Source organism: Lacerta agilis, chromosome 6 (assembly GCF_009819535.1).
Source record: "Lacerta agilis isolate rLacAgi1 chromosome 6, rLacAgi1.pri, whole genome shotgun sequence".
In the NCBI taxonomy this organism is placed as follows: domain Eukaryota; kingdom Metazoa; phylum Chordata; class Lepidosauria; order Squamata; family Lacertidae; genus Lacerta; species Lacerta agilis.
The window spans coordinates 40,363,807-40,376,394 of NC_046317.1; the positions used below are offsets into that span (position 1 = coordinate 40,363,807).

At 38.8% G+C, this 12,588-nt stretch overlaps 1 protein-coding gene across 4 annotated transcripts in view; it reads left to right on the forward strand.

Moving 5' to 3' along the window:
* EPS15 (epidermal growth factor receptor pathway substrate 15) overlaps positions 1 to 12,588 on the forward strand; it is a 53,635-nt gene that overhangs the window by 38,860 nt on the left and 2,187 nt on the right. For 2 of the 4 annotated variants that reach the window (XM_033152163.1, XM_033152166.1), the window contains 8 exons: positions 962 to 1,036; positions 1,500 to 1,590; positions 3,440 to 3,475; positions 4,913 to 5,043; positions 5,950 to 6,019; positions 8,105 to 8,181; positions 9,281 to 9,443; positions 10,027 to 10,193. In XM_033152163.1, coding sequence (XP_033008054.1) covers positions 962 to 1,036; positions 1,500 to 1,590; positions 3,440 to 3,475; positions 4,913 to 5,043; positions 5,950 to 6,019; positions 8,105 to 8,181; positions 9,281 to 9,443; positions 10,027 to 10,193 — 810 coding nt within the window. The remainder of the gene's footprint in view (positions 1 to 961; positions 1,037 to 1,499; positions 1,591 to 3,439; positions 3,476 to 4,912; positions 5,044 to 5,949; positions 6,020 to 8,104; positions 8,182 to 9,280; positions 9,444 to 10,026; positions 10,194 to 12,588) is intronic. The other 2 variants (XM_033152164.1, XM_033152167.1) reach the window with 2 other exon arrangements.

Consider the following 12,588-nt stretch of genomic DNA (forward strand, 5'->3'; position numbering starts at 1 on the left):
CAAATTTCCTTAGTGCTTTGGCCCCAAGTATTCTGATGCAGCTCTTAGTGCTAATTTAATTGGCTACTTTTCATGGTATTGGGCAATCAAAATCTATTACTGGACAGAATGTGCCGTATCCAGTGTTAGTACTGCTTGGTGTAGACCCATTGAAATTGAAGTACCATATTTTTCCGTGTATAAGACATCCCCATGTATAAGACGCCCCCTATTTTGGGGGGCTCAAAATTAAGAAAATGCACTATGCACTACCCGTGTATACGATGACCCCTTATTTTAAACTTCAAAAATTTAGGAAAAAATATAGTCTTATACATGGAAAAATACAGTCCTTAAGTTAATCATATCCATTAATTTCAATGGATATACTGTGAGGAAAACTTATGTTGGATACAACCAAATAACGTTGGTTTGGTTTTATGTCTTACTGTCCTTTCCAGGTGTAATTCTCAAATATTTCAGAAACAATATAGCACATCCCTTTTTATATAATGTGCTTGCCCACTGTCTACTTGTAGTTGCTTGTAAGGATGATGTTAGCTGTTGCTTACAAGGTTCACTTCTTAAAAGAATACATGAGTTAGCATGAGCAGCATTGGTATTGAAGGTGAATGTGTGCCAGAAATGAACATATTGTGAACAGTAAACAATATTGCTATATAGACTTGTCACTAATGGTTAGATGTGCTCACAAATTGAAACCATTACCTTTAGTACATATCTTTTCTCACTTCAGTCTCTTAACTTTTGTACATCACAGTGTAAACAGAAACTTTAGCTCAGTCAGTAGAGCATGAGACTCTGAAACTCAGGGTCATGGGTTCGAGCCCCAAGTTGGGCAAAAGATTCCTGCATTGCAGGTGGTTGGACTAGATGACCCTCATGGTCCCTTTCAATTCTGCAGTTTGGTGAATAATTCTATGGATCATTCTATGTGTAAACATACTTTTCCCCTCAAAAGGTCAGGAATAGTCCAGAAACAACACATATAGAAGCAGAAGCAGAAGTGGAGGTGCCACCAGATGTTACCAAAAAAGTGAGTTAGAGCACTTTAAAATGCCTCATTACATATAGTATTGTATTAAACTTAATGCATTCCTTAATTCTGCAGGAATGGGTGTCGGGTTAAGTGAAGTAATTTGGTGCTGACTCACTGACTTGGATCCAGAGTAGCCCTTTTGAAAATGGAACTGTCTATCCATTGAGTTTTTCCAATTCTTCCTGCAGATTCCTGCAGACTTCTGTGCTATCTCCAACCAAATGAAGCAGGTTTTTTGAGGGGGGGCAAGACTTTGAGGAAATTGTTCTTTTCTCCTCTCCCTACGCCCAGTGAGTGAAATATTGAATTCTACTTTAGACAATTAGAAAGTGGGATGGATCCCGTGAAGTTGCATCCCTCTCATACTTAATTCCATGTATGTAAAATAAGTGTAATTACTGACATCACAGATGGGATGAGAAGATTTGTACAGTTGTGCAATATATTTCTTTCCTATTAGGGAGATCCATTTAATGAAGAATCCCATCAGCTCTCTGATCAGGCTGAAGGCTCCAATTTAGACTTCTTTGAGGCTGACCCCTTTGTTGGTAGTAAGTTATATTTCATTCTGTTTGTATTTATTGTTTATGACCACTTTTGTGTTATCTGTAATTATGTATTTTTTCATGTTGTATGTTGCCTTGAGCATGGTTTTAACTATGGAAAGGTGGCATGCAAATAAAATGATATATGTATGTAGCCATTCATTGAAAAAAAGTGTTTAATGTCATTAAGCTGAATTTCCATTAGGTTATGTGAACATAGATAGAGATATTCCTGCCCCCCTACACACGCACACACACACACACACACACACACACACTGGCATGGAGTGCTTAGCACTGTCTGGGAATGTGAAGAAACAACAAAAAACGGGTGAAGTAACACCGAAGTCACATTTCAGTCCGGTATCACAAAATCAGTGTGGACCCCCACCTTGGGATGATATCTTGAGAGGTGGCTAAACCTATGCAAAAGAGGGTGAAGTCACACCAAAGTCACATTTCAGTCTGCCATCTTGATTCAAAATGTTGTTTGGCATCAAAATGTCAATTAAGAGGCGTTACATACAAGAGCATTGAGAGAACAAATAAACAGACACAACATTTCCTAAAATATATACAGTAGTAGATATGGTACAAATTGATATTCTCTAAAGGCTTGGTTTGCATTCTAAAATGTTAGGTCAGTTCTGGTACTGTTCAATTTAAGCCTGGCTGAGCAGTTTACAGCTAAATACAATAAAATATTGAAATGAAATGAAAAGAGACAAATGAGAATAAAAATAAAAGAACAAAGCATAAGGGAAAACCTTCAGTGAAAATTCTAATTCAAGTGAAAGGTCTTGGGGGAGGTGGGGGAGGAAGGAACCCTACCTTGGGCAGGTTTTCCTTTTCGCTTTGCTTTGTTTTCTCAACATCACCTTTTCCCCTTGCTTTCTCCAGTTTTCAGAATTGCATGTGCATTGTTGATATAGACTGTTGTGTTCAGGAAGTAAAATAACTGGTATGAAGAACCTTCTCTGTGGTTACCATGTAGTGATGTGTATTTGGCTATAATATTTCTTACTAAATGAGGGAAATAAAAGTAGGAAAATGATTCTTTTAAAATATTGATACTCTTGAATTGCTGTTTTGACCATCTTGTGGTTAGCATGATTTGTGAGGTGAGTCTTGGCAGATTGTGAGGACCTAACCATGTGTGTTGCATACTAATGCATATCAAAGTGCTCTAACTCTGGGGTGTGGGAGGGAGAGCATAGCCAAGACCTTTTCGAGAACTGGGAATTTAGAGCAGAGAAATAGCAGGGACAGAAATGTTTTAAAAGCCCAGTACCTTTCCTAGGGTTTCAATAAAAGTGTGTGTGTCCTTGCCACCCCAGGGAGCTGTCACATGAAGGAGAGGATAAAACCAGCCCCATAGATATATCAGTGCCACAAAAGTGAGCAGTCCTTTGTTCTTTTCATGATGCTTCTCCCTTTACCTCATAATAGGCAAGCTCATCTCATTTTGAAACTGTATGAGAGCACTGAAGAAGAAAACAAGGTTGCACTTAGTTGTAGGAGCTGTTCAAGTGGTTCTGTGCAGGGATGCAATTCCTCCCATGTCCTTTGATGTCGAAGCTCATAGCATACATACCTGAGAGCTTCTGCAAAAGTTAGGTGAAGGAAATGAAAGGAGGATGAAGGGCAGATAAAAATTTTAGGTGAGTGGGAATACAGGTTGAGCTCCCACAATATCCCATGAATGGCCTGTGTTGTATACAGCTGACCAGGGTAAAACTGCACAGAACCATTTGACACTCCTTCACAGGTAATTAGAGGTTTGTTTTTGCCCCTAAAGGTCTGTACAAGTGCTAGGGAAAAATATTTACATGTGATGTTTCACTCTTTAAAATAGGTGATCCTTTCAAGGATGACCCTTTTGGGAAGATTGGTGAGTTACTTTTTTTTTTTTAGTTCACAAGCAGGACATTTGAGGAACTCGTTGGGGACTAATTTTTTATTTGGAGTAGAAATGGAACAACTGGAGCTCTTTATAAGTTCAGCCTTAGCAGGTTTCCCAAACAAATGTTACCTGTGATGGAGAACTCAATTACATTAGGCAACACAAGGATGCTCACTTTGCAGAGGAAGCAATGGGAAATGCTGAGCTTATTAGAACAAGGAGTAACCCAACTTTGAGCACACAAATCTAACATCAGAAAGTGCTTTGTCTACGAAGTGCTTGAGGCTGAAACCCAACATCTTCTACTAACTGGCAGGTGGTTATGGCATCCTATTACTTGCCTGTTTGTACCATTTAAGGGAAGCAGAAGGGAGTTCTCCAGAAGTTCTGTGAACATATTTTGGGAGGGGGAAGTTCAGGAATCATGCAGTCCAAGCTTACCAAGCAGCTAGAGAATTCTAAATGTTGTTGCCATGAGATGTGTTTTCCTTCCCTTCTCCCAGTATATTGAAGGCATCATTGTAGAACATTTTCTTCAGAACCTTTTCATGTTTACTCCCTTTTGCTTTTTGTGATTAATGGTGTGGTCATCTTTGCCATCTTCATATAGAGGATAAAGATCAGTTGCTGGGAATTGCAGGTGGGGAGAGGGTTGTTGTGCTCTGGTTCTGCTTACCAGTTGGTCACTGTAAGAACAGGATGCTGGACTAGATGGGCTTTTGGCCTGATCCAGGAAGGTGGGTTCTTCAGTTCTTACCTTCTCTGCTTTAAAAACTGCTGAACATTCACACACACCCTCTGCCAAGCTGATGTTCCTAGAGAATGCTACCTCTCCCCTCCATGCACCCTCAAATTTTCCTAATTATTTTTAACTCTTCTTCCTGCTTCAAGCTTTTAGAGGTTAGAAGCTATTTTTACAATGTGTTTCTTGTACATGCAAGCAGCCCTAGCTTTTTTCTGTGTCAGCACTAACCCTTCAACAAATTTTGATGTGTGATTCAGGCAATAAATGATATTAGCTTGTAAGCAATTATGTGGTGCCATGGACTGCAGAAGAGGTAGTTGAAGCAGTAGCTAAAGTTCCTGTTAGCAGGGTGAATATCCAAACATGTCATAGCATATGCTCATGTAAGTGCATACTCAGAGAAGGCAAGGACTGCTTACATTGACATTTTGTGTAAGCCATATTTAGGTGAGAGGAAGCATCTAACAAGTTAGCCCCTATACTGGGCCTTTGTGCAAAACAGAGCATTGTAGTAGATAGGCACTACTTAAATGAGCAAAACAGAGCATTGTAGTAGATAGGCACTACTTAAATGAGCAAGATTACTGTGCATGTAGTTCTATAAGAGAATGCAAAACATTTTCAGCAAGTGAATGCAAAACATAACTTCAGTAATAAATCTTGACTTGGTTTTCTTTAAGATCCTTTTGGTAGTGATCCTTTCAAAGGTTCAGATCCTTTTGCAGCTGACTCCTTTTTCAAGCAATCATCCACGGATCCTTTTGGAAGTATTGACCCCTTCAGTGCAACCAGCAACAGCAATAATTCCACGGTAAGTCTGGAAGAAGTACATGTACATCTATTGGGATAGTATTTATTTAGGGAATTCTGCTAGTTTCTTTAATTCAACGAACATGTGTATTTTAAATGCAATAGGCTGTTGGCCATTGATCTCTGCAGCTGTATTGCCATTCTTCTATGACATCTTGAAGTGAAGTGCTTCGCCTAGTGTCTAGAAATATTAGATCATATGATATTTGGAAATGAATGGAGAGGTGTTGTAACAGGAAATGTTCAGAATTACTGTTCCCAGTTCCCACTTTTAAAGACGGCTTTACTCACTTGGTAGCTACTTTGATCCATGAAAGATGTAACATAATATAACCAGCACTTGACTAGGTGCTTGGCAGGGGGTTGGACTGGATGGCCCTTGTGGTCTCTTCCAACTCTATGATTCTATGATTTCTGCAGAGTGCTTGTATTTTTAAAAACTTTGAATGGATAGCAGCTGGGCTTAAGTTGACTTAGCCAGCAATTTATCTGAGGTTCTGTTGAGACTTAATAAGTACCTCTGGATCCTGGCAGCTTCAAACAAAACATTTGTTTTAATACTACTGAATTGAAAGTAATTTTCCAGATGGTTTAAGTAATAATGACTGGAAGGAATATACTTTAAAAGGCACAAGGACAGCTGAATGTTCAAATGTCAATCTAATGGGTGATTGGTTTCTTAAAGAAAGAAAGAAATCTCTGCCTTCATGGGAGATTGATGAAATTTTTGAGAGCAAAACTAATATTTTCTGTATTCTTCAGCAAATAATTAAGGATGACATTAGCATAGGATTTTTTAAATATATATATTAAAAGATTGACCCTTTGGCAAATAATAGCTTATCTAATTAATGCTAAGAATCTTGATGGTTTGAAGCAAACAGCTTTAATGGATTTTAACTTTTAGACAGAAACACTGAAGTATAATGATCCTTTTGCTCCTGGTGGAATTGCTGTTACTACATCAAATGATACAGGTAAGGCTTGAAGTGGGTTTTCAAGCTGTGGCTTCTGGTGATCATGGCCTATGGCTTAGCATAATATCTGAACTGAACATTTCTCCTCATGGAACATTCTGTGCTTAGATAGGAATTAACAGACTGAAAATGAAAGCAGATAAACACCTTCAAACTATGACTTGTCTGTGTTTGGCAGCTCAAATCCATGATTTGGGTTCTGAGCTATGGTTAATACATAATGAGCCTTGGTGTGATGTCTGAACGGCGCTTTTCAGGCACATGCAAAGAACACAACTTAAGACACAACTAAAGTTGTACAAACCTGTACAAAAGCATCAAACAACGCTTTTATGGGGCAGCAGATCTAGTGTTGTAACAGAGTTTGAGTTGACAGAGAACCCAAATGCATTTCAGTTAGATGCATAATGAAGAGAGCTTTGTAAATGACCATTTGTCTGCTTAGTTGAGCACAAATAAGATAACCAACTTATGGGAAACAATTGAAATTGATGCTTGCCACTCAGTTCAAATGACTGACATAGAGGTATAAACAGGAGGGCTGATACTATTTTTGTGGGCTAAAACTTAATTTGCAAACCCGGATAAAGATGTACCCGTTTCTGGGAGCAAAAGGAGATTATGGCTGTCTCCCTCATGTCCTAGTGTGTTTGTGAAAGTAGATACAGCATTTGATCTGATTCAGCAAGGTAATATTTATATTCTTGGTTGTGACAATGTACTAATGCATTGCTAAATATATGGCACACAAGTCGGAGGTTTCTTTCACTGATATAGTAGCCTGGCTTACCATTCAGTTACCAAAACTGGGACACTGAAGAGTTATGTATAGTTTCTGTGAAATATAGAAAGTACCTGTAAAAGAACCACGCACCTTAAGACTTCATTTCAAATCATGTTTATAACACTTCCATGAGATCTGCATGTTTTGTAAGAATTCCGCAAAACTGTTTTCTAACTATTGCTCTTTAACAATGTATCCAGTACTGTAGAGAACAAGGCTTGATCCTTATCAAATCTCATTGGTTTGAATTTGAATGTGAACTTTGAGGAGCTAACTTAGTATGACAAGACTCAAGAGAAACATTTATGCCACCTTGTGAATTTACTTCTACTGAGTTCTTTTACCACCTTGTAATTTAAATTATAGTAATTACCGTATTTTTCGCTCCATAGGACGCACCGGACCATAGGGCGCACCTCATTTTTAGAGGAGGAAACAAGAAAAAAAAAATATTTTTCTTGTTTTCTTCCTCTAAAAGCCCTGGTTTTGTTGTTGTTTTTTTTTTTTAGGATCAGCTAAAAGTTTTGCAGCTGTTTTTGCAAAGGCAAAAGGCCTTTTTTAAAGGATCAGCTAAAGGTTTTGCAGCTTTTTTTGCAAAGGGGGGAAAGCAAAGCTCCTTTTGCAAAGGGGGAAAAGCAAAGAGGAAAAGCCCCATTTTTATGGGGTTTAACTCACATTTCTGAAAAAATCTTAAGGAAAGGGAGCCATTTCTACTGTTTGTAGACAGATAATCTAATCAGCCAGTCACATGTCCTGGGGAAACAAACAACCTCCCTCTGCAGCACATTCAACAAAGGAGGGCGGGGCTGAAAGGGAGCCGGGACTCTTATCTCTCTCCTGATCTTTTGCTGATCAGCTGCTGAGCGGGGTCCTTTCAACACTCCCTTTTCTCTTTGTAAAATAAAAAGCACAATCTGCTTTTGGCCCCTGGGCAATTCAGCTCCAGGGACCACCATTCGCTCCATAAGACGCACAGGTATTTCCCCTTACTTTTCAGGAGGAAAAAAGTGCGTCTTATGGAGCGAAAAATACGGTAAGTATTATTATTATTATTATCATCATCATCATCTATTAAAATTTCTATACTGCCCTTTATCCAAAGATCACAAGGTAGTTTATAATATAAAATCACCAGATACATAACATAAGATTATGGTGGTGAGGCTATCAACCCTAACCGGGTGTTGCCCATAACTGGTGTAAGATCCAAAAGATTCAATGTAAAATAGACTCATCTCCTCTCTTGTCTAACATTTGTTAGTCAATGAATTAACTTTTCTCTTCTCTCTTGCTTATTTTAGCTACAGATCCCTTTGCTTCTCTGTTTGGAAATGAATCATTTGGAAGCGGCTTTGCTGACTTCAGCACATTGTCAAAGGTAATTTGAAATGATTAATGCCTGTGGAAAAAGCATAAAATTGCTGCAGTAACCAACACACTAGAGGCTCCTACATACGAGTATACAAAACACAACTTTAGCAGATGCTGAATCTAAATTAACAGGCCATGACTTCTCAGATTGATTCCCCGTTTTGAGCTGCTGTGAGCCTCATTATTTCTGAGATTACTTGCTTTGTGAATTGCCGTGAGCACAATTCAATTAATGGAAAGCTACACCTACTATGAGTATAGGCGCTTGCATAGTCTCATTGACTGCCTTACTTTCTTCTGCTTCCATTCCAAGATTTATATATCCTTTTTAGAGTGTTTCTGAAGCTGCTATATTTGAATTCTTCTCAATAGCAGGGTAGTCAAGCAAGCTAGCAAGCAAGCTAGTTAGCTTTCAAGAAATGAAAATTGCTCCATTCGTAATCGTAATCGTAATCATAATTGTAATTTATTTTTAATATCCTGCCCATCTGACTGGGTTGCCCCAGCCACCCTTGGCGGCTTCCAACCAAAATACAGACAAAACAGCTATACAACAACAACATCAAACATTAAAAGCTTCGCGAAACAGGGCTGCCTTCAGATGCCTGTGTCATGTGGAAGCCACTCCACACACATGTTGTTATACATGGAATAGCTCTCACACAGTTCTGTTTTTCTCGTGGTGATCACGCTGCTTGTGCAGCGAATCCAGCCTCATCTTTAACTGCTGTGAAACTATATAAGCGCAACAGAGCATGTATGTGACTAGTTCTGACTATTACAGCTTGTATACAAGACCACAAAAGTTACTTGCCTGCAAAAGCGTTTAGTAGCCTGCTGAGTTTCTCTGCTTGGCACAAAGGAAAGTCCTTTTTTTTTTTGGTCCTGTCATTACTCTCCATGGCACAGGAATATAATTTAAAAGTACATGAACATTTGCAGACACCTGCAGTTCACCAGTGCATGAACTCCTGTTTTTTATGGCACTTGAATAGCACTGTTTTATGGTAGAAAAGGAAAATGATAGTCACGTCCTCCCTGCAAGCTCTGTTGTTAAGCAAAACAGTAGCTTTTCTTGTTTTTGTTGCTGTTCGTTTGTTTTTTAGGGAAATAATGAAGATCCATTTAGTTCATCTACAACAGGCTCTGTCAACAATGTGGTCATAACTAAAAATGTGTTTGAGGAACCTCCAGCCAAAAATGAAGATGTACCTCCTGCTTTGCCTCCTAAAACAGGAACGCCTACCAGACCTTGTCCTCCCCCACCTGGTAAGAACCAGTACTAAGTGTTTGTGTGCTACTCTTTGGTTTAAATATGTCCTTATGGCTGTAAGAGAGCAAAGAGCTTCTAATTTAGTAACCAACTAATTCCTATACTACTTCTATTCTTACATAATTTTAAGTCGTCCTTAATTTAGGTAATCCTTACTTAGATACATGTTGGGAGCCATAAATTTGGAAGAGAGGCTGTAACTTTAATTGCTGTGACAGTGCTACTGTAGAAGCTGGTTGCTGAGTAGTTTATTGAATCTGATAAAGCAAGCTGGTTTAAACCAGTTATAAAATAGATTAAATTAAGCATTTTTTTTAATTTGTATGAAAGAACTGGCTCTTACCCACACTGAACCACTTACAAAATGGGGAAAAAATGGGAAGAATGTACATACAAACAAACCCTGGAAACCATGAAAGGTTTTAGAAATCAGATTAATTTATGACTACCAGCACTAAGGATTTTTTTGTGGGGTTTTTTGGCTATATAATGAGATGGTGTAACCTAAAACACTATTGTACACTGAATAAATATTTCTGCCACACTCATAATCATGCTAAAGTGATTATTTTGATGTAGGAAAAAGGCCTATCAACAAATTGGAGTCTTCAGATTCCTTTAAACTGAATGATCCCTTCCAGCCCTTCCCAGGCTGTGATGGTTCCAAAGAACAGGAAGCTGACCCATTTGCTCCCACTGGTGTGTGCAAAGAGATGGACACCAGCAATTTTGCTAATTTCAGTGCTGTAAGTAAACAGGATGGGGAGGCATCAAGCTAACCCTAATGACTTTATTTTTGTGAAGAACAGTGAACATTTCAGACTTAAATTGAGTGAAATGGGTTTCATACCGCAATGCAACGATGTAGCACATATTAACGTTAGTAGTGCCTCTCTAAAAAAAAGGGTACATTACCACTTCCTTCTGGGACAAATGCAGCCAGTTGCAGCAGATTCTTAGTTGCACATTTATGTATTATTTAGCGTCACATGAATAATTGTTACCTTTCCCAGCCTTCATACAAAGTTGTAAGTACACATTGTGCTTCAGGGTTTAATGTCTGTACAGTATATCAAACTGCAGTGCATCATTTATCTTCAAAGCATATGTTAAGGTCACAGTTAGGCAGTTAGAAAATAAGCAGCACAGCCTTTACATTGTACTTGTAGCTACCATTTGAAGGCTTAATCCCCTACAAGATTCATAAATACAAATTGATAGTGTGACAAGGAAATCTTGTCCCTGAGCTCCTTTTTTGGCAACCAGCCATACAGCTAGGCCCTGCCTGCTGCCTCCGCTGTAGGATTAGTCTGGGGAAAGAGTACAGGCCCAGACAGATGAGGCAAAGCATCTTAAAGGCCAAAACAATAGGGGAGGGTGGTAAGGACTCTGATTTGTTCAGGAGACCAACTCAATGAACAGCCCTTGCCATAAACTGTTATAAAAGGGGAAACTACCGAAAGTAAACATCCTCGTTGTATAGAACAGATCTGTCAACTTGACATTCCACCCGTCCCCAGTTAGTGCTGAGTGATCTGTAAATGAGTGAACAAGTACAATGCACATGAAAGAGAGATGTTATTTTCCAGGGAGCACAGAATTAAATTTCAAGTACTTGAAGGTAGGAAACATGGAGCAATCAATCAACACTGTAAAGGATTTCTGGGTCAAGTTAGTGAGAACATGTATTTATGTCAGTTTTTATCCTGCCTTCCTACAACTGTGCACCCAAGGAGGAATGACAAAAAAAATACAGCAAAATAAAACTTATCAAAAATAAAATTATAAAGCAAGCTGTTGAAGGCATAAATAGATGAAGCTATCTGTCACCAGCAGCAGAGCACACACAGCAGCCTGAAGGTCTTGTCTTAACAACATCTTCATCTGCTAGCAGAAGGTCACTAGACTGGAGGCTAAACGGGCTTCTTTAAGAAGGGAGTTCATCAGCCATTGGAAAGACCATTTCTTGCATCCACAGCAAACCTTATGTTGACTGGATGCACAAAAGGGTGGTCTCAGAAATATTACTAGCCAGGCAGACTTACATTGGAGGAGGTGGTCCTTCAACCAGCCAGGTCTTTAAAAGTCATAACTGGCATACTGAATTCTCCCTGGAAACCAATATTCCCAGTAACTGGCTCCTGGTCAGTAGCCTGGCTGTATCATTCTAGAACACCTGTAGCAGTTACTTTTCAAAGACTGCTTCATATAGAACACATGACAGTAATCTAATCAAGATGTAACTTAAGACATGTGTCAAGATGGCCAAATCAGATGCTTTAAGGAACGAGTGCAGTTGGCACACCAGCCTCAGCTATGTAAAATCACTTACTTCCTTCCTTTCTTCTGTTTATATCCCACTTTGCCTCAAAGGATTTCAAGGTGGTGTACATAGCTCTCTTCCTCCCCATTTTATTGTCACAACAATCCCATGAGGTAGGTTAGGCTGAGAGTAAGTGACTGGCCCAAGGTTATCCAGTGAGCTTCATGGCTGAGTGAGGATTTGATCCTAAGTCTGACACTCCCAACCACTACATCACACTGGCTCTCTGTGCCAGCACCTGACAAAATGAACTGTGTTGTGTGTTACCATAACCTTTTCCTTAGTAAACGGAATCATCTTTATATCTTACTACTCTTAATCAGTGGGTCATAGCGGTGGTGGACTTGGGATTTCTTAACTTTCTTTCTTTATTGAATGACGGTCACTGGGATGTAAACATTAGGCGAGGAACAGTAACGTGGTGCTCTTGATTATTTTGAAGGCCTTTCTTTAATTAAATCTATGTACTTGAATTGTTGGGTGGTTTTAAATAAGCATTATATATAATATAATATAATCCTTCTCTTTAATTAACTTAAATACACTTTAAAGTAACCGTGCCAAAGATCCAATAGTCCAAACTCTTAACAATGGACTTACATCTTTGCAAGCTACATCAAATGCACACTTTCAATTTTCTTTGAGTGTTTGGGGCAAATGAAAACATTATTTTTCTACCCTTAATCAAACAATTGAAACAATGAACTAGATAAATCATAGATGCTGACCCATTTAAACACCCATTTAAATTCTAAGTGATGATAACAATAATTTAAACCAACTGGGGACAGAATCTTCTTTTAACAATTGATTTTTAC